At 44.4% G+C, this 19983-nt stretch overlaps 1 protein-coding gene across 1 annotated transcript in view; it reads left to right on the top strand.

Annotated features, from left to right (window-relative positions):
* Window positions 1-9917, top strand: part of LOC124615512 (cytochrome P450 6k1-like) — a 103391-nt gene extending 93474 nt beyond the window's left edge. Inside the window, exons 7-8 of the mRNA XM_047143471.1 lie at window positions 6351-6602; window positions 9602-9917. Of these exons, the coding sequence (XP_046999427.1) occupies window positions 6351-6602; window positions 9602-9774 (425 nt within the window). The 3' untranslated portion in view covers window positions 9775-9917. The remainder of the gene's footprint in view (window positions 1-6350; window positions 6603-9601) is intronic.
* The last annotated feature ends 10066 nt before the right edge of the window (window positions 9918-19983 follow it).

Raw genomic sequence — 19983 nt, 5'->3', positions numbered from 1 at the left:
AGGCTGTGCCACCCGCACCCGGCCATCCGGTCCGAGGGGAGCTAGGAAACGCCTGCAAAACTAGTCCAGGGTGCACGTCAACATGCGGTGTATGCGCCCGTAATAAGACAGGAGGGACCGAAGGGTCGATTTCCATGGCGTCGGGGTAGCCGACGCGCGATGACGTCATGTGGTCCGGAGCGGGCGGGAGTTCCATGGCGGAGGACAGCTGGTCACGGGAAGCGATCGGCGGCGCGTGACCCTGGGAGGCGCTTGGCGGCTGCAACGAAGCGTCGAACGCGGGCGGCGCCGGCGGGAGAACAAGCGGCGGCGGCGGCGGCGGCTGCTGCTGCGGCGGCGGCGGCGGCGGCGCGTCGCCATGGGGCAAAATGGAAGGCATCGTCGGTAACACCTGGGGATGAGGCGAGCCAGTAGATGGGGCCCCAGGGCGCTGACCGGACGGCACCGTCGCTGAAAGCAGACGGGGAGCGGCAGAACCCGAGCGACGACAGAGGCGCAGCTGATTGAGATGCCGACGCACCTCACCAGAGGCCCCCAAAACCAAATACATCGCGCGGCCGAGGCAGCGAAGAATGCGCCCTGCGAGCCAACGCCGTGAACCTCGATAGTGGCGATAAAATACAACGTCGCCTGGAGCAAAAGCAGGAGTCTGCCGCTGCACAGGAACCTGATGCGGCGGATGCAGCAAAGACATCAAGGTGCGATGAGGACGACCGTGGAGCAACTCAGCCGGCGAGCGCCCATCTCGGGGCTGAGAGCGATACGAAGACAAAAAGAGCAACAATGCGTCCTCCCGAGAATGCGACTCTTTCAATTTCAACATCTGTGACTTGAAAGTCCGGACCAATCGTTCAGCGGCACCGTTGGACTGAGGCGAAAACGGCGCGGACGTCAGATGTTGAATACCATTGGCCTGGCAGAATGACTGAAATTCTGCGGACATGAATTGTGGGCCATTGTCGGAAACAATAGTCTGCGGAAGACCTTCAATGCAAAAGATAGCAGACAACGCTTGGATGGTGGCGGAGGACGTCGTGGAAGACATCCGGACAACAAAAGGAAAATTACTGAAGGCGTCGACCAGAACCAACCATCGAGCATTCCAGAATGGACCAGCAAAATCAATGTGCAAGCGTTGCCAAGGGGAAGTGGCTTTCGGCCACGCAAAGACTTTCCGCGGCGGTGCGGACTGTTGTTCGGCACACGCCGGGCACGAAGAACACATATTCGTAATCGCAGCATCGATTCCGAACCAAGTACAGTGCTGACGAGCAAGTTGTTTCGTAGCAAAATCAATGTGCAAGCGTTGCCAAGGGGAAGTGGCTTTTGGCCACGCAAAGACTTTCCGCGGCGGTGCGGACTGTTGTTCGGCACACGCCGGGCACGAAGAACACATATTCGTAATCGCAGCATCGATTCCGAACCAAGTACAGTGCTGACGAGCAAGTTCTTTCGTTCGCACTATACCCCAATGTCCTTGGTGAAGAAGCCGTAAAACAGAGGACTGTAACGAACGTGGGACCACGACTCTGGACTGATCATTATCAGAACGCAACAACAAAACACCACGTCGAACAAAAAGTCTCTCCTTGTGAGCAAAAAATCGGCGAACCAACGGATCCTCGATCCGAGACTTTGACAAAGGCCATTGCGTAGCAACAAAACGTAAAACAGTAGCAAGGACAGGGTCAGCAGCTGTGGCTGTAGCGACACGACGAAAATCAATCGGAAACGATTCGACCACTTCATCGGTTTCCGAATCAATGAACATGCAAGCAAGTTCGGAAGAATCGAATGCTTTATCCTCAGCAACAGGCAAACGGGACAACGCATCGGCGTTTCCGTGCTTAGCAGTGGATCGATACAAGATATCGTAGCGGTACTGCGAGAGGAAAATAGACCAGCGAATGAATTTCTGCGCTGTACGTGGAGGTACAGGCGTGGTCGGATGAAAAAGCGATGTCAAAGGTTTGTGGTCTGTGATGATGGTAAAGTGACGACCATACAAGAAATCATGGAACTTAGTAACACCAAACACGAGAGCCAAAGCTTCTTTCTCTATCTGTGAATAATTTCTTTGCGCAGACGAGAGCAATTTGGACGCAAAGGCAATAGGGCGATCATGGGAGCCAACTTTGTGCGCAAGCACAGCACCGATCCCGAAATCCGATGCATCTACCATCAACAAAAGGGGTTTCTGGGGATCGAATGGCGTAAGGCAAGTATTAGAAAGCAACGCCGATTTCAACTGGCGAAAGGCGCGTTCACATTCCGTCGTCCAGACGAACGGAACACCTTTACGGCGTAAGCGATGAAGCGGAGCTGAAATGGAAGAGGCATTGCGCACATATTTATGATAATAGTTAATTTTACCCAACACACTCTGTAGCTGTTTCCGATTTTGAGGGGAAGGCAAATCGTGTATGGCACGGAGGTGCTCTGGACTTGGATGTATGCCTTGGGCATTAATGACATGTCCCAGGTATGGTAAGTCACGAGCAAAAAACACACATTTGTCCTTCCTCAAGCGAAGACCATTTTGCCGCAAGACCTGAAATAATGTTCGTAAATTCGCAAGATGATCTTCTTCTGTCTGTCCGGAGATCACTATATCGTCCAGATAGTTTGCTGCAGTAGGGACCGACGCACAAATAGTTTGTAAATATTGCTGAAACAAGGCAGGGGCGGACGCACACCCGAAAGGCAGTCTTTTGAAGCGGTACAATCCAAGATGCGTGTTAACCACCAATACGCGCTGGGATTCGTCGTCCACCGGTATTTGCAAGTACGCATCGGCTAGGTCCAACTTTGAAAAATATTTTCCCGGGCACAGTTTAGCAAAAAGATCTTCCGGGCGGGGCAAAGGAAAAGTAGCAGTCACTAGCTGTGGATTCACTGTGGCCTTGAAGTCCACGCAAAGTCTCAATTTTCCGGAAGGTTTTGGCAAAATGACTAAGGGTGAGGCCCAGAGAGAAGCTTGCACACGTTCAATTACACCCTGTGATTCGAGATCGTGTAACGTTCTTGCGACCTCATCACGCAATGCGTGGGGAACATTGCGCGCCCTGAAAAATTTCGGTTGCGCGTTTACCTTCAGTTCTAAATGTGCTTCATAGTGTTTAGCGCAACCTAAGCCCGGCGCAAAAATGTCTGCAAATTCGTCACACAGCCGAGAAACACTGTCTGTAGGCACAGTCTGATTCACTGATAGGACCTGATTTACAATAGACATGTTAAACAACTTAAATAAATCGAGACCAAACAAGTTCACTGCAGAAGAAGAACGAAGAACGTAAAATGACACAAGTTTTGTTTGTCCCTTGTATGTGGCAAGAAGGCTGCACTGTCCTAACACAGGAATTTTCTGTCCGGAATATGTAGTTAGCTTAACATTTGCGGAACGCAACGGAGGTTTGCCCAGTTGTTTGTACGTGTCGTGATTGAGCAATGAAACTGCAGCTCCGGTATCGAGCTGGAATGGTATCACTTGGCCTTCAAAGTCTAAGTCCACAAAAAGTTTATTGTCCTGCTGACGACAAGAGCGACTGTTTTGTGCAATTGGAACAGACACTGGTACAGAATCACTGGCTAATTGACGTGATTTCCGGCGACTTCGACGCACAGTTTTTGTGGGACGATCACTGTTACTGTTAGAGAAAGTGTCACTGGACGAAGCGGAATTAACGACATGAATGTCCATAGGCGAAGGTCCACGAGCCTGAGTGTCCTTGGTTCGATTCCGGCGCGAAGCAAAGGGCCTGGAATGATTGTGATTGTCTGATCTGAGCTTTTTCTGGCAAACACTTTGAACATGTCCTTTCTTATTGCAGAAAAAGCAAATAGCTTGGCGCGACGGGCAATGTTCACGCGAATGTCTAGTAGCACACCGCGGGCATGATTTCACGGCATTTGTGGGCTGGCGCGGCACACCTGGCTTAGCACGCGGCGGTCGCTGTGTCGACGTGCGCAAGGCCCGGTTACCGGGCCGCGCAGCGCGTCCAGCGGGCCGGTTAATGTTACACACGGCTGGCGAAGTTTCAAAAGATTCCTGAGCACAGTCAAGTGTGTCCTGTCTATCCAATATGTCTATCACTTGTTGAAGGGAGGGATTAACGAGTTTCAAAATTTGCTCCCGTATGCGAACATCAGAAACGTTCTGTGCAAGTGCATCACGCACCATTGTATCTGAATAAGAAAGACCACAGTCACATTCAAAGGCACAGTCCCTAGTAAGTCCTTGCAATGTTGCTACCCACTCCCTATTAGTTTGACCGGCCGTACGTTTTGTACGAAAGAACGTATACCGTTTTGCAACCACATTAACTGTTTCTTTGAAATAGGCATCTAATGCAGACAAAATTTCCTCGTATGACAGAGGTGCTACGTCTCGTCGGGGAAACAATTTCACTATCACACGGTATGTGGACACACCGACACAAGAAAGCAAAAACGGCTGCCGCTCATTACCTTGAATTCTGTAGGCAGCAAGGTGGAAGGTGAACTGGCGAGACCACTCGTGCCACGTCTCATCGGCTGCCACGTATGGTCGAAAGGGAGGTGCAACAGCGTTTAGTGGCAGCGGTAGCGAAGAAGCGGCGGCGGCCGCATCGGTTTGCATGGTACGCTGACCCTGGACGAGCTGTCCAAGGGCATCCAGTAACGCCTGCGTCTGCTGATTCTGCAAGCGATAAAATTCGGACAGTACATCTGGAGAATGTGGCGAAGCCATGACACAATTAAATGTAAGCAATCAGAACACTTGAAATCGTCGCCAATGAAGCAAACAATTAATACAAACTCTTTTGCTCGTCGCCAATAAATGTTGTGTCGGTAGCTGGGCCGACACCGTGATGTTGATGGCTGAAAAGGAATGCTAGACTAACGCTGTGGCCGATAGTGCACGCACGGCTAAAGCAGACGGGCGTGAAGTCTGGAACATGAGAACTTATAAATGAATAAGAAGAAAAGTATGTAGATGCTTATTACTTATCTTTTAATGGTTCTTTGGAATACATCTCTCTTGAATACTCGTAAGCTATAGGCACTGATACAACTGGCGCCTTGCTAGTTCGTTGCCATTAACTTAGCTGATGGCTATTCTGTCTCTCGGCTAATGAGAGAGAAAGGCTTCGTACAACTGGGCGGTAGCTAGGTTCGCGTACAACTGGGCGGTAGCTAGGTTCGCGTACAACTGGGGCGAGTCCACTCTCGTATCACGAGACCTGCCTTGGTGGTGGCGCTAGGTCTGCGATCACAGTGGCGACACGCGGGTCCGATATGTACTACATGGACCGCGGCCGATTTAAGCTACCACCTAGCAAGTGTGGTGTCTGGCGGTGACACCACAGGAACCATCCCGGCATTTGCCTGGAGCGATTTAGGGAAATCACGGAAAACCTAAATCAGGATGGCCTGACGCGGGATTGAACCGTCGTCTTCCCGAATGCGAGTCATGTGTGCTAACCACTGCGCCATCTCGCTCGGCAACAACAGAAGAAAACGTCCACATATAGAAGACAATAGCGTAAGGAAATCAGATTATAACTAAATAGTCTACACTACGCAAAGGCGCACTATTTAGAATATTAAAGGACCTCTCCAGAAAAGATGACACAAACAGCTAAAAAGCACAAACACACGAAGAAAGAGAGAGAGAGAGAGAGACGGAGAGACAGTAAACAATATCCAAATTTGGCGCCCAACTTACTTGAGAGCAAGCGAACAGCAACCTGTGATTGGACACACAATAACACGATGTTTTGGCAAAGTTAACTGTTGTTTACAAACGAATTTTTTGCAAAATATGGGTATTATTTGTATGTGATTTTTAATAACTCGCGAAATATCTTCACACGACGAAATAACGTTTAGGTATAAACGGTTGTGTTTATTCGCCGACGAAATTCACATTAAATTCATTTAGTTGCCGATGATAATCTGCCAGCAGATGATAATGTTCAGAGGGTTCTGCATGAACGTATAATGAGAAATTAAGATAATGACAACAACAAATAAAAACTGCCTTTAGGTCTAATTTTCGTAGATTGTTTATCACTAACAATGTATTCACTTTTCACAAATTTGAGTAAGGATAACCCACTGACTGTGCTAGAAATGTGGTGAAGCATATTTGGGTCATTTGAAAAATCAGTTCTTGCATAATGGGTTGACCTCATATCCAAAAATCATTTCATAATAGTAAACCAATGGGAATGTCAGCAGTACACTTCAGAGCAACCCGCCAGACCACGGGGTCAAAGAACTCCATTTGGTAACGATATCACGAAATAAAATAATAACTGTAACTAGTCAGTGAGAGAGGATACTTTAATCCACTGTTTATGTTACAGAGACGCTGAGGAAATATCCACCAGTTGTGATACTTAACAGGGAGAATAACGTTGAGTACAAGATTCCTGACAGTGATGTCGTCCTGGACAAATTGACTCCAATACTGATCCCCGTCTACGGCCTGCAACACGACCCAGACTACTTCCCGGACCCGGAGCGCTTCGACCCCGAGAGGTTCTCTGAGGAGCAAAAGGCGCAGAGGCACCCCTACGTCTACCTGCCGTTCGGAGAGGGGCCTCGCATCTGCATAGGTGAGTCACGGAACTGGCAGCAACGTCGCTGTTGCAAGATGCTTCTTAACATTAAACATACAACAAAACTACGTCGGTGTTCCATCTCGGTGAAAAGAGTGTCAAATGCCTCTATCCATACAAGAGACCGTGTCAAATGCCTCTATCCATACAGGAGACCGTGTCAAATGCCTCTATCCATACAAGAGGCCGTGTCAAATGCCTCTATCCATACAAGAGGCCGTGTCAAATGCCTCTATCCATACAAGAGGCCATGTGAAATGCCTCAATCTATACAAGAGGCTATGTGAAATGCCTCAATCCATACAAGAGGCCGTGTCAAATGCCTCTATCCATACAAGAGGCTGTGTCAAATGCCTCTGTCCATACAAGAGGCCGTGTCAAATGCCTCTATCCATAAAAGAGGCCATGTGAAATGCCTCAATCCATACTAGAGGCCGTGTCAAATGCCTCTACCCATACAAGAGGCCGTGTCAAATGCCTCCATCCATACAAGATGCCATGTCAAATTCCTCTATCAATACAAGAGGCCATGATATTTCCGTCTATCTCATTGTATTCATTATCTGTATCTCTAGTTCATAGTATATTATAAGAATACAGTTCTGCTTCTCTCTTCTTCTTTCAAATTCAATATCTGCCCTAAGCAGGGTCTAATGCTCAAGAATTCATCTTAATACTCTTTAAATCGTCCATCTAAAGTTCATCTTCGTTTATTAGGGTCTCCGAATGTGTTTCTAGATACTAGGATGCAAATCAAGTTGCTTTAAATACACGCTGTAACGGTCGTGAGCGTTAGTCACCTTTGAGATTCGATTTGGTGAGTTGATGTTAGTCAAGCATGACTTTAGGGCGAAAAGACGCCATTACCAACACCTCACTGAGTTTCAGCGAAACTGCGTATTAGGGCTACCAGAAGTTAGATGTTCCTTCTGCCATACTGCAGAACGACTTGACTGGAATGTGGCCACTGTACATGATTGCTGGCGGCGATGGTCACGTGAACGTACCGTCGCAAGAAGACCTGGCTACACACTGCCACGTGGCACTACCGAGAGGGAAGATCATCGTGTTCGACATATGGCTCTTGCACATCGTACACTATCTTCAGCAGCAATGTGAGGGGCAGTTGGCACTACAGTGACACGATGAACTGTTTGAAATCCATTACTTTAAGGACAGCTTCGAGGCAGACGCTCTGTAGCATGCATTCCACCACCGCCATTTGCGACTTCAGTGGTGTAATGCAAGAGATCGTCAGAAGGAATGGAAGAGGTCTGTTGTGTCGTGTGATGAAAGATGGTTCCGCCTCGATGCCAGTGATGGCCGTGTGTTGGTTAGGAGGCAAGTTGAGGACCTGCAACCAACCTATCTGTGTGCTCGACACTCTGGACATACTCCGGGAGTTATAGTATGGGGTGCCATTTCGTTTGAGTGTAGGATCACTTTTGTGGGTATCCCAAACACGCTGACTGCAAATTGCACGTCAGTCTGGTGATTCGACCAATTGTGGTGCCATTCTTGAACAGCGTTCCAGGGGGTGTTTTCTAACAGAAAAACTCTCGCCCACATACCGCTGCTGTAGCCCAATATGCTCTACGGAGTGCCAACATGTAGCCTTGGTCTTGCTCGATCACCAGATCTGTCTCCAATGGAGCACGTGTGGGACCTCATCGGACGATAATTCCAGCGTCATCCCCAAACAGCATTAACCCGTCCATGTATTGACTGACCAAGTACGTACAACAGGCATGGAACACCACCCGGCGCCTGTACAACACAATGTATGCATATTTGCATGCTTGAATTCAGCATTCCGGCGATTAACCATTTATTAATGTTTATTAATACAGGTAGTGAGAGGCTATTTACAATTTGTACAGAAAGCAGATGGCAGTTATAAAAGTCGAGGGGTATGAAAGGGAAGCAGTGGTTGGGAAGGGAGTGAGACAGGGTTGTAGCCTATCCCCGATGATATTCTATCTGTATATTGAGCAAGCAGTGAAGGAAACAAAAGAAAAGTTTGGAGTAGGTATTAAAATCTATGGAGAAGAAAAAACTTTGAGGTTCGCCCATGACATTGTAATTCTGTCAGAGACAGCAAAGGACTTGGAAGAGCAGTTGAACGGAATGGACAGTGTCTTGAAAGGAGGGTATAAGATGAACATCAACAAAAGCAAAACAAGGATAATGGAATGTAGTCGAATTAAGTCGGGAGATGCTGAGGGAATTAGATTAGGAAATGAGACGCTTAAAGTAGTAAAGGAGTTTTGCTATTTGCGGAGCAAAATAAATGATAATGGTCGAAATAGAGAGGATATAAAATATAGACTGGCATTGGCAAGGAAAACGTTCCTGAAGAAGAGAAATTTGTTAACATCGAGTATTGACTGAAGTGTCAGGAAGTCGTTTCTGAAAGTATTTGTATGGAGTGTAGCCATGTATGGAAGTGAAACACGGACGATATATAGTTTAGACAAGAAGAGAATAGAAGCTTTTGAAATGTGGTGCTACAGAAGAATTCTGAAGATTAGATGGGTAGATCACATAAGTAATGAGGAGGTATTGAATAGAATTAGGGAGAAGAGGAGCTTGCGGCACAATGTGACTAGAAGAAGGGATCGATTGGTAGGACATGTTCTGAGGCACAAGGGATCACCAATTTAGCATTGGAGGGCAGCGTGGAGGGTAAAAATCGTAGAGGGCGACCAAGAGATGAATACATCAAGCAGATTCAGAAGGATGTAGGTTGCAGTAGGTACTAGGAGATGAAGAAGCTTGCACAGGTTAGAGTAGCATGGAGAGCTGCATCAAACCAGTCTCAGGACTGAAGACCACAACAACAACAACAACAACAACAACAATGCTGCTATGAAGACATATACGTAAATCTTCAAACTTATACAGCATAGCTAGTCGTCAGTTCATGATTGACAACTTCTACGATTACAGAATGTGGTAAACTATTATTAGCAAGTAACAGATTTTTCTTGTTTCAGGCATGAGGTTTGGGCTGCTGCAGACGAAAGTCGGTCTTACACATATACTCTCAAAATACAACATAGAACCGTGCGAGAAGACCGTCCGCAATCTGTCGTTCGTACCAAGGGCATTTGTCCTCACACCAGAGGGAGGTATCCAGTTGAGACTGAGCAAGAGAAACAAAGTGTAGCAATTATTACGTACCATTATGTAGTTTATATAAGTTATCTCATGTTTTTCATAACTGTACATATTATAATATAGATATTTGTCTTATTCAATGTTTCACGTAAAATCTTTTGTAATAAATAAGATACTGTGAGGTTCAACCAATTTCTGAGAACGCCTTACATAACATGCACAAGGAGTGTTCAACAAGCAATGCAACACCAGTGTTGTGTGTGTTTCATTCACAAAGTAATGCATCGAAAGCAGGTTCGTTTTCCTCAGGAATCTAATAAACCATATTATTCCCCACTCTTTTGGCTACGAAACCCTATTTTTCAACATATTCGCTGTACGATGTGATGGCCTTAAGGCACCTTACTAGAGGGCCTGTGTACACACGTGGTACCACTCTACTGATCAACGTCGGAGCCAACGTCTTGTTGCATCAATAAAATTGTCACAATCAGCCCCGTAACGCGCAGGGACGGTACTTCGTTGTTTCTTACGGCATTCTATTGTGTGGCGAGGAACCCAGCCTGCACACACCTTTGAGTACCCAACTGGTGGACGAGTGTGTCTGCAGTACCAAGAGAAACGTCCAGTAAGGGTGTCCGCACGTTCCAACACTGCAGGAGCCACAGCTGTGTGCGGCCAGCCGGCACACAGGAAATTAGACATGTTGGTGCGACCTTGTTGCGGTGGTGACAGACGACTCTCCCAACGGCTCAGCGTTCACTGCCAGGTCTCCGTAGGCATTCTGAAAGCGACGATGATTATCTGTGATGCTGCGGTTTTCCTCCAAAGGAAACACAATGGCCGGCCGCTCTGGTCGAGCGGTTCTAGGCGCTTCAGTCCGGAACCGCGCTGCTGCTACGGTCGCAAGTTCGAATCCTGTCTTGGGCATGGATGTGTGTGATGTCCTTAGGTTAGTTAGGCTTAAGAGGTTCTAAGTCTAGGGGACTGATGACCACAGGTGTTAAATCCCATAGTGCGTAGAGCCATTTGAACCATTTGAAACACTATGACAACTCTCTGCTTGGAACGCAACTCCGTGGCAGACGCCATTTTGAAGGCAACGTATATAATTCCTGTCACAATTCGAACTTCATGACATTACAGAAACTGTAACGAGAATATTCCACCATGTCCAGAAACAAATTCCGCATTTTTCAATTGAAATTGACCGAGAAAAAAAAGTTGCATTACTTATTGAATGCCACTCGTAGATCAGTACAACAAGAGAATTCACAGCAGCATCGTTTACATGTATCAGTTTGGAAAGTCACATACAGCATTCATCTGCAATATAAGATTTAATACACTGATAGAATATGAAAACTTTCTGAGGTTGTAACCTCCCCACAAAATTATTCACCGCAACCTCTCAACAGAAAATATATTAAGATAAATAATATTCACGTTTAGTGTAACCTCAAAACAGAAAAATTCCTAAACCTCTCAACAGTAAAAAATTATAATTATATCGTTCACATTCAGTGTAACGTCCCAAAAAAAAAAAAAAATTTCAGTAACCTGCTGATAATACAATGTAACTAACCTCTCAATTAAATTGTCACTCACTTATAACTTTTCAATAATTGACTGCGAATTTAATCTGGTAAATTTTGGACGTCAGCAGTGCTGCGTCATGACCCTGAAAGATCATTCTGAATTAAAAAAAAGAGAAAATTGTTGCCTCAATGAAGTCGCCGGATAACGCATATATATCTGCTCTTAAAATAATGTTTTCTGGCACAGCCCTGTGCAATGCTGGCCGATAGATTTGTCAGTTATGAAAGGAAGCAACTGATTTTTCTTTTGCAACAATCCAGATGATTATGGATGGGAGAAATTAGTAAATTCTTTAAATTGAAATGAATGGTTGTTAAAAGTTACTTTTTATGAGAAAGATTATTATTACGAGATTTTTAAAACATTTACATGGGACTTGAGATGACATTACTACATGTGCGCGAGGCTGGTTTTTACCTTATACAGTAATACTCAGGCTCCGGTATCGCTGCACCGCGACCGGCCAGCCAACACGATACACCATACCAGACCAGAGCAGACTGCAGACTAGCAACAACTTACTGCTACAGCTACACAGTTCGTACTGCAGTCAACACTGCTCTCTGGTCAGAGATTCTCTTATACCTTGCATGTCGCAGGCAGCGCATGAGCAATACATCGAAATTACATCTGTTCGGACCTCTTACAAAGTTCATTATCCACATAAAAGTGTAGTTCCTCCAATAGCTGAATCGCTACGTGTCTTCAAAGGTCGGAGAAAAACAAACGTATACCATGTCCAATGGACTATGCTTTGTAAAGCACTGAAGTGTTTAAAACAACCTTCAGGTGAGGGCAGCTTCACTTTTTTATGACAGCTATCACCATGGGCAGATATCTCTATATTTAATTACAATAAAACATTGCCATCAATCAGTCTCGTTTAAGACTACGTACTTCAGACGGTCTTTTTGTTTAGTCCCATTTTTCTGTCTCTCTGGTGCAGCCATAAGCTTTTAAAGACGTAAAATAATTGTCAAGGAAATGAAGAATTGTCCACGAAAAATCCGTGGTACAAATTAAACAAGACAAAACATCTGAAAGTAATAGCATGCAACAGGTATCACCTACACGACAACTTTCAATATGGTTATTCATATTAAAATTATGTCGATGTGAAAATTGATGTCAAACCGTAAATGCCTTTCCTATCTTTAAGGTTCTCACTTGTTTGTTTACTGAATAACACACCATTCATTCGCTTTAGCTACCCAGCAAGGTTGCAATGAATATTTTAAATTCCTTTCTCTGCTGGGTTTATTTTGCTGTATCGTCTGTAGGTATTGATTAAATGAAAGATATATAAGGAACTCATCCACCAGAATATCCGAGCGCCTGAGAGCGCCGCTTCCTTAATATGGGGAGATGAGTCTGCCCCAGATCGAACCCGCCTCATGGATAACGACGAGGGCTGGTAAGCCTGCAGGCTGGTTTTCAGGCGGTTTCACCACACCCGGCGACGTAAATATCAGGCTGGTATCCACTTAACACCTCAGACAGACGCTAAGCAAACATTTGGAGAACATTCGCACTCTTGAATATGAGATTTACTCTAAAGCAGGATCAGCCACAGTGTGCCAAACTTCACACGTACCGCGTGTGCGGGCCATGTGCTGGCCAAGATCCGGTCAGCCACTCGGCTTTGTTCAGTCCTTCTCGGAAGTGCGTCGAACAGCGAGACATTCTCTAGCATTGCGGTGCGGCACTTCGCGGTCGACGGAATCGTGGTGTTATTGCTGTGTAACCCTCGATATTTGTTTATGGTATGTAGTACCTTCCCAGGTCCAGTGGGTATTTACAAAAGAAGAGTCAGTCTAATGACCTATCTTCACAATTTTTAAAATGAATGGGAATGACAAAGCAGAGCGATGCGATTTATCAGCTCACATCAGCGACGGGTACTGTATACATGCCATGAAACGATACTGCAATCCCATGCAGAAAGAATTTAAAGATTTAGTCGACAATGAAAGACCAAAAAGGTTACATCGATAGACAAACGGCAATCATTGTTCTGCACATCGAGCACCATGTGCTCAATTTTCAGGCATGTAGCACGTGAAGAAACTAGTGGTACGAAAAGTAAAGTTTCTGATGTCGAGCGCATTATTCCATTGTCATTTGCAACAGTTGTCGACTGAACTTAACAAATAGTATTGATATTTCATATATAGCTGCAAAGTACGTTGGTTAAGTCAAGGGGCATGCCTGGAACGATTTTCCGATTTAAAACACACTATTGCTGAATTTATAAAGGAGAAATGACTGCAGAAACTAAAATTAGCAGAACTGATGGCAGAGTTCGCATTTAAGTGGACTTGACTGGACACTGCCCGCACTAAGTTTTTTGTTAGCATAAGAGCCAACACAGTGTTACGAGTGGAGGCCGAAATGCACGCGTTTTAGCTCACGCAGGCTGGCGTGAGGAGGGAAGAACTATACTGAAGTGAGGTCTGGTTCATGACAAGGAATGAGAATTCAGAAAGCGGACGTAATTAGTTTGATACTTAACTTTAATCCATTAATGACGAACGTCGCTCTTGACAGTACGTGAATCACAATATCATCTGTTCAGAAGACATTCTTGAAGATAGTACTTATAGTAACTGAATATGGCGCCTTGCTAGGTCGTAGCAAATGACGTAGCTGAAGGTTTTGCTAAACTGTCGTCTCTCCAAATGAGAGCGTATGTAGACAGTGAACCATCGCTAGCAAAGTCGGCTGTACAACTGGGGCGAGTGCTAGGGAGTCTCTCTTGACTAGACCTGCAGTGTGGCGGCGCTCGGTCTGCAATCACTGATAGTGACGTCACGCGGGTCCGACGTATACTAACGGACCGCGGCCGATTTAAAAGCTACCACCTAGCAAGTGAGGTGTCTGGTGGTGACACCACACTAAGACATTGCAAGGTAACTTCTTTCTGATTCATTAGGAATCCATTTATAAAGAAAGTAGTGTTTTACAAGGGAAACAGTCTGACAAAGCCATGTCCAGTTCCCTAACGCCACTGGCGTCAAAGAAAACATGTGTGAAGGATTCATTTTGGTCTTGAAAGATTAGTTTTACACAGGTTTTGAGGAGACGGTCAATCTTGCATCTGTTTTCAAGACCGTTTGCCGTTTCAGTTGAAAGCACCCCTGTGTACGTGACCTGCAAGGTAATTCCAGTTTCAACGACAAATCTTTTGTAAGTAGGCTGTTTATGTTTTCTCTATGTAAGTAGGCTGTTTATGTTTTCTTATTGGCAACGTTACGTAGCGCTCAATATGAAAATCACTGGCTGTGCTGTGTGCAGTCTGTGGCTGCTTTGCATTGTTGTAATACTCGCCATTTTAGTGTTAGGCAGCTGGCTGTGAACAGCGCGTAGCGTTGCGCAGTTGGAGGTGAGCCGCTAGCAGTGGTGGATGTGGGGAGAGAGATGGCGGGGGTTTGAAATTTGTCATGAACTGCTATATTTATATATGATGATATCAAGGTAAATACATTGTTTGTTCTCTATTAATATCTTTCATTTGCTAACTATCCCTATCAGTAGTTAGTGCCTTCAGTAGTTTGAATCTTTTATTTAGCTGGCAGTAGTGGCGCTCGCTGTATTGCAGTAGCTTGAGTAGCGAAGATTTTTGTAAGGTAAGTGATTTGTGAAAGGTATAGTTTACTGTTAGTCAGGGCCCATTCTTTTGTAGGGATTATTGAAAGTCAGATTCCGTTGCGCTAACAAAATATTGTGTGTCAGTTTAAGCACAGTCTTGTATAAATGGTTCAAAGGGGACGTTTCACTTTTTGCATTAAAATTGTACACGACGGCTAAATTGCTTTCCTCAGGTAGAGTATTCATAAAGAGGTTGCAAAGGTGCTACAATATTTTCGTCGACATGTATGTTTGAAAGATCTTACTTTGACTATGAAACTAAATAAGTCACAATTACGTGGAAATTTGAGTGCGAAGCTCTGTGAAATGTTCTGCGTCTGTCCGTATGCCGACAGTTTGTACCAAATAAAAATTATATTATGTCTTCAGCGCGTCAAAAATAAGTAAATAATACTGAAAATTCGTTCTGCTTGTGATCTATGTTGTTGAGAAATACGAAATATAGAACAAAGTCATATGCAGTGCGACTGCACTGCCATTTGAATGCGGCGCGTTCTCAATTTCCCCTCCTCGCGCTCTGACAGCGTGGCGTGGTGGTGGGGGAAACGTGTCAGCCAGGCTGAGCACTTGGCACTCCCGGGCCCAGGTATGGCCTATTAGCCGAAATCTTGGCTGCCTCTACTCTAAGGCCAACAGATGGGATCCACACATTCGGACATCCATGAAATTAAAAGCCAACGGTTAGAGATGGGTTATTAAACACACAGCTGGGCAGTAAATATGGTTTACTCCATTAATATAAATTTGTGTCTATTTCTCCACATAATTCCTGTTGGGTCTAGACGAAACTACTTCCGTCCAGCAGTAACTGTAGGTTCTTTGATTGAGAGAAGGCTCATCAAACTAGAACACATGAAATATTAGTTCACTTTATCCATTAATGAATAAAAGATGTACTTAACTTTGACATATCTATTTGCCACAGCGCTACTGGATAAATTACAATAGTTGTTGGCTATGAAAGCATCACTTGATGCACAGATTAACAAAATTTCTCTTGAGGTACAATTTTCTACATTTAACAAAGCAGAAGTTCATCAGAAACTTTAACAACTCCTTGATTCTACACTACGGTGTTGGCTCCTTCAGGCGAGGCCACGAACTGGGCTGAGGTCTTCCATGCTCGGCACTATACTCACCTCAGAGTGAGGGCGCTGCCACTCTGAGAGGGAGCCACCGTCTTCAGGAGTGTCTGCCATTGGTTGTTGCAGATTTCAGTGAGTCCTCGATTCGTGTTGCCGATTTTGGTGTGGCACCGCAATCTGTGGACGACGCAACAATCCCCATCAACGTTATGTACTTATCCTATCTTATTAAGAGTCTTTCTATCCTGTTACCAAAGAATTCGCCTTGATCTCGAAGGCAGGTTCGTGTTCTATTTTTCTTTGCCTCCTCGTTGCCGTTGAACTTGATACTTCCTTATAGTGGATCAAACAGATAAAAATCCGAAAGGGCAAGGTCACGGCTATAAAGACGATGAAGTAGAAGTTCCCAACTTACTTAACCAATAATTTCTAGAATAGGTTGTGCCGTGTGTGGTCGAGCGTTACCTTGGAGAAGATGCACTACTTTTCTCCGAACATTTTCTCTTCAGCGCCGGCTTGAGTTTCTTCTATGTAAATAGTGCCTGTCTAGTGTAGGCTGTTTCTGATTCGCTTCTCCTTCAAAAAATCGCAGAACATCGGGCCACGGGCAATCCAAACAGTGATTAACATGGCCTTACCAGCTGATGATTGCGTTATGAAGTTCTTACGGACAGCGAATTCAGTGATTTTCCAACGCTTGTTTCGATGCTTGGCTTCTGGCTCGAAATGATGTATCCATGTTCATTTACAGATTAAAATTTTGGACAAAAATTCATCTCCTTCGCTACTGAAATGATTTTTTCAGCTCGGTTCAAAAGGGAAATTTCTGTTATTTATGATGAACGGTAAACTCTATGGGAATTCACCTTCCACAGGTCTTGGGATAGTTCGTTTTGAATGGTGGAAAGAGTTGTGCCAACACTTCATCATCATCATCATTTAAGACTGATTATGCCTTTCAGCGTTCAGTCTGGAGCATAGTCCCCCTTATAAAATTCCTCCATGATCCGCTATTCAGTGCTAACAATGGTGCCTCCTCTGATGTTAAGCCTATTACTTCAAAATCATTCTTAACCGAATCCAGGTACCTTCTCCTTGGTCTGCCCCGACTCGTCCTACCCTCTACTGCTGAACCCATGAGTCCCTTGGGGCCGGCCGCAGTGGTCTAGCGGTCCTGGCGCTGCAGTCCGGAACCGCGGGACTGCTCCGGTCGCAGGTTCGAATCCTGCCTCGGGCATGGGTGTGTGTGATGTCCTTAGGTTAGTTAGGTTTAAGTAGTTCTAAGTTCTAGGGGACTTCTGACCTAAGATGTTAAGTCCCATAGTGCTCAGAGCCATTTGAACCATTTTTTTAGTCTCTTGGGTAAACTTGCTTCTCCCATGCGTGTAACATGACCCCACCATCTAAGCCTGTTCGCTCTGATGCTACATCTATAGAGTTCATTCCCAGTTTTTCTTTGATTTCCTCATTGTGGACACCCTCCTGCCATTATTCCCATCTACTAGTGCCTGCAATCATCCTAGCTACTTTCATATCCGTAACTTCAACCTTACTGATAAGGTAACCTGAATCCACCCAGCTTTCGCTCCCAAACAACAAAGTTGGTCGAAAGATTGAACAGTGCACAGATAACTTAGTCTTGGTACTGACTTCCTTCTTGCAGAAGAGAGTAGATAGTAGCTGAGCACTCACTGCATTAGCTTTGCTACACCTCGCTTCCAGTTCTTTCACTATGTTGCCATCCTGCGAGAATATGCATCCTAAGTACTTGAAACCGTCCACCTGTTCTAACTTTGTTCCTCCTATTTGGCACTCAATCCGTTTATATCTCTTTCCCACTGACATTACTTTCGTTTTGGAGATGCTAATCTTCATACCATAGTCCTTACATTTCTGATCTAGCTCTGAAATATTACTTTGCAAACTTTCAATCGAATCTGCCATCACAACTAAGTCACCCGCATATGCAAGACTTGACACTTATTTGACATTTTTGTCAGCAGTTTGTTCAACAGCAACTCGTCAGTCATGTTGCATAAGCGAATCAATACGAACTTACAACGTCGAGCTATAATGTACTACATTTACCAAAGTAGTTTACCCACAGCGGTCTGCGTCGCTAACTCTTTTGTGGCCACTTTTATATTTTTCACCCTAGCGCAAAACCAATGTACATGTTATATAAATAAAAATTTTTTGTTTCCCTCAAATTTGTAATTATGTTATAGACCACTTTAAATGTCTCAATTCTGATGAAGGCACTCTTAGAAGTGTTGAAACCTGGTTAATAAGACGAAAAAATTTTGATCGAGGGCTCATTTGTTTCAATTTTAATTTGTATTTTATAATGTTACTCGCTGCGCTCTTGTTCTGATACAGATTCAGATAACACAGGCTGCAGTTCACTCACAGCGTCAGTAGACGAGGAGACATCTGTAGCTTCCAACTAACATATTGCTCTTGTTGAGGACGATGAAAACGAAAACGACGAAGAAAATGTTTACGTTGAACTGATAAGAATGTTACTGCCCTAAAATAATGTACTAACTTCGCTGCGACGACGCAACATCGCGTATTTTGGACTAAAAATAACTTATAATTGCCTTAGATGAGCAATCACAAGCCAGGATTCCGTCATAGTATCAGAAACTCGTCCAAAAAACAAAAGAACACGAAATGTTGGCGATAAGATATGCCAGCTACACGAGAGAAGATTGTAATGCCTAGAGCGTGAACATAAAATCAATGAACAGTGCTTGCTTGCAGAGCATGAAATAAGAATAAAAACTTTCAAAATGGATAAGTAAATTAAATAATAGGAACTTAACGAAATGAAAAGTCAATAGGACTTTTAAACTGATACATTTTAAATTTCTTCCAATCTTGTAACTTCTTGTATAAATACCTTATTAAAAACTTTCGCATTCATTACATTGTGATGCCTGCTACCTTCATTTTCTGTTGCTATGTAGGTACTGGAACATCTTCGCAGGCATTTCATTCCAAAGTTGTATGCGGTGTTTTGTAAACAATTGAATACATTCTGATTAATGTTTTGAGAAGAATTTGTTTCGTAAAAGGTAGTTTATAATATTATTCGTGGTGTTTTTGTTCTGATACAGAATTCAGTTACCAGGAGATAGAGAAGTAACTAGAACTAAAACAAAAGAAAAGAAAATCTGGCTTTCAAACTGACGCTTTGTGCATCTATTCCAATTTTTTAACTTCTTACACACACACACACACACACACACACATATATATATATATATATATATATATGTATATATATATATATATATATATATGTTAATAAACGCCGCCCTCACTGCATTATGACCACTGTTGGTTCATGTTCTGTAGGTACTGGAATTTGTGCGTATACTCTTCTCTAGCAACTACATCGCCATCAGTTTCTCTGATGCATTAGAACCATATTGTGCAAGATAAATGCTGCAACTATTATAATTGCTGCACGATTTACTTTCACGTTGAGTTCTACACTCAAACAGGGAAGTCGGCTTTTTGCTACTCACACAATCTTTCAACTGCTGATCTGGTTTTCTTGTGGTCACGATTATAGACTCGCTCAGCCGCAGTTTCTTCGCGAAATATCGGTGTCAACAAATACCTGCAACATTGATAATCACTGTGTCACAGAAGTATGCCTTCCGGAATTTTTCCTGTTACCAACTCAGCATGTACGCGTCAGTTTCCGAAAATGTTGCTGTCATGCCCACATTCTGGCCATCAAGCCACGGTATTGAAACACCGCAGCTCAGCCTCTGCGATCGCTTGTACATATAACGAAAACCATCCATGACGATTTCTAAATATTTCAGCATGAAATCTGATGCGGATATCAGTCAATAGCGCGTAAAACACCAGGAAAAATGCCGGCCGGTGTGACCGAGCGGTTCTAGGCA

This window comes from Schistocerca americana, chromosome 5 (assembly GCF_021461395.2).
Source record: "Schistocerca americana isolate TAMUIC-IGC-003095 chromosome 5, iqSchAmer2.1, whole genome shotgun sequence".
Classification (NCBI taxonomy): Eukaryota; Metazoa; Arthropoda; class Insecta; order Orthoptera; family Acrididae; genus Schistocerca; species Schistocerca americana.
The sequence above is the reverse complement of the archived record's forward strand: the minus strand, read 5'-3'. Positions and strand labels throughout refer to the sequence as shown.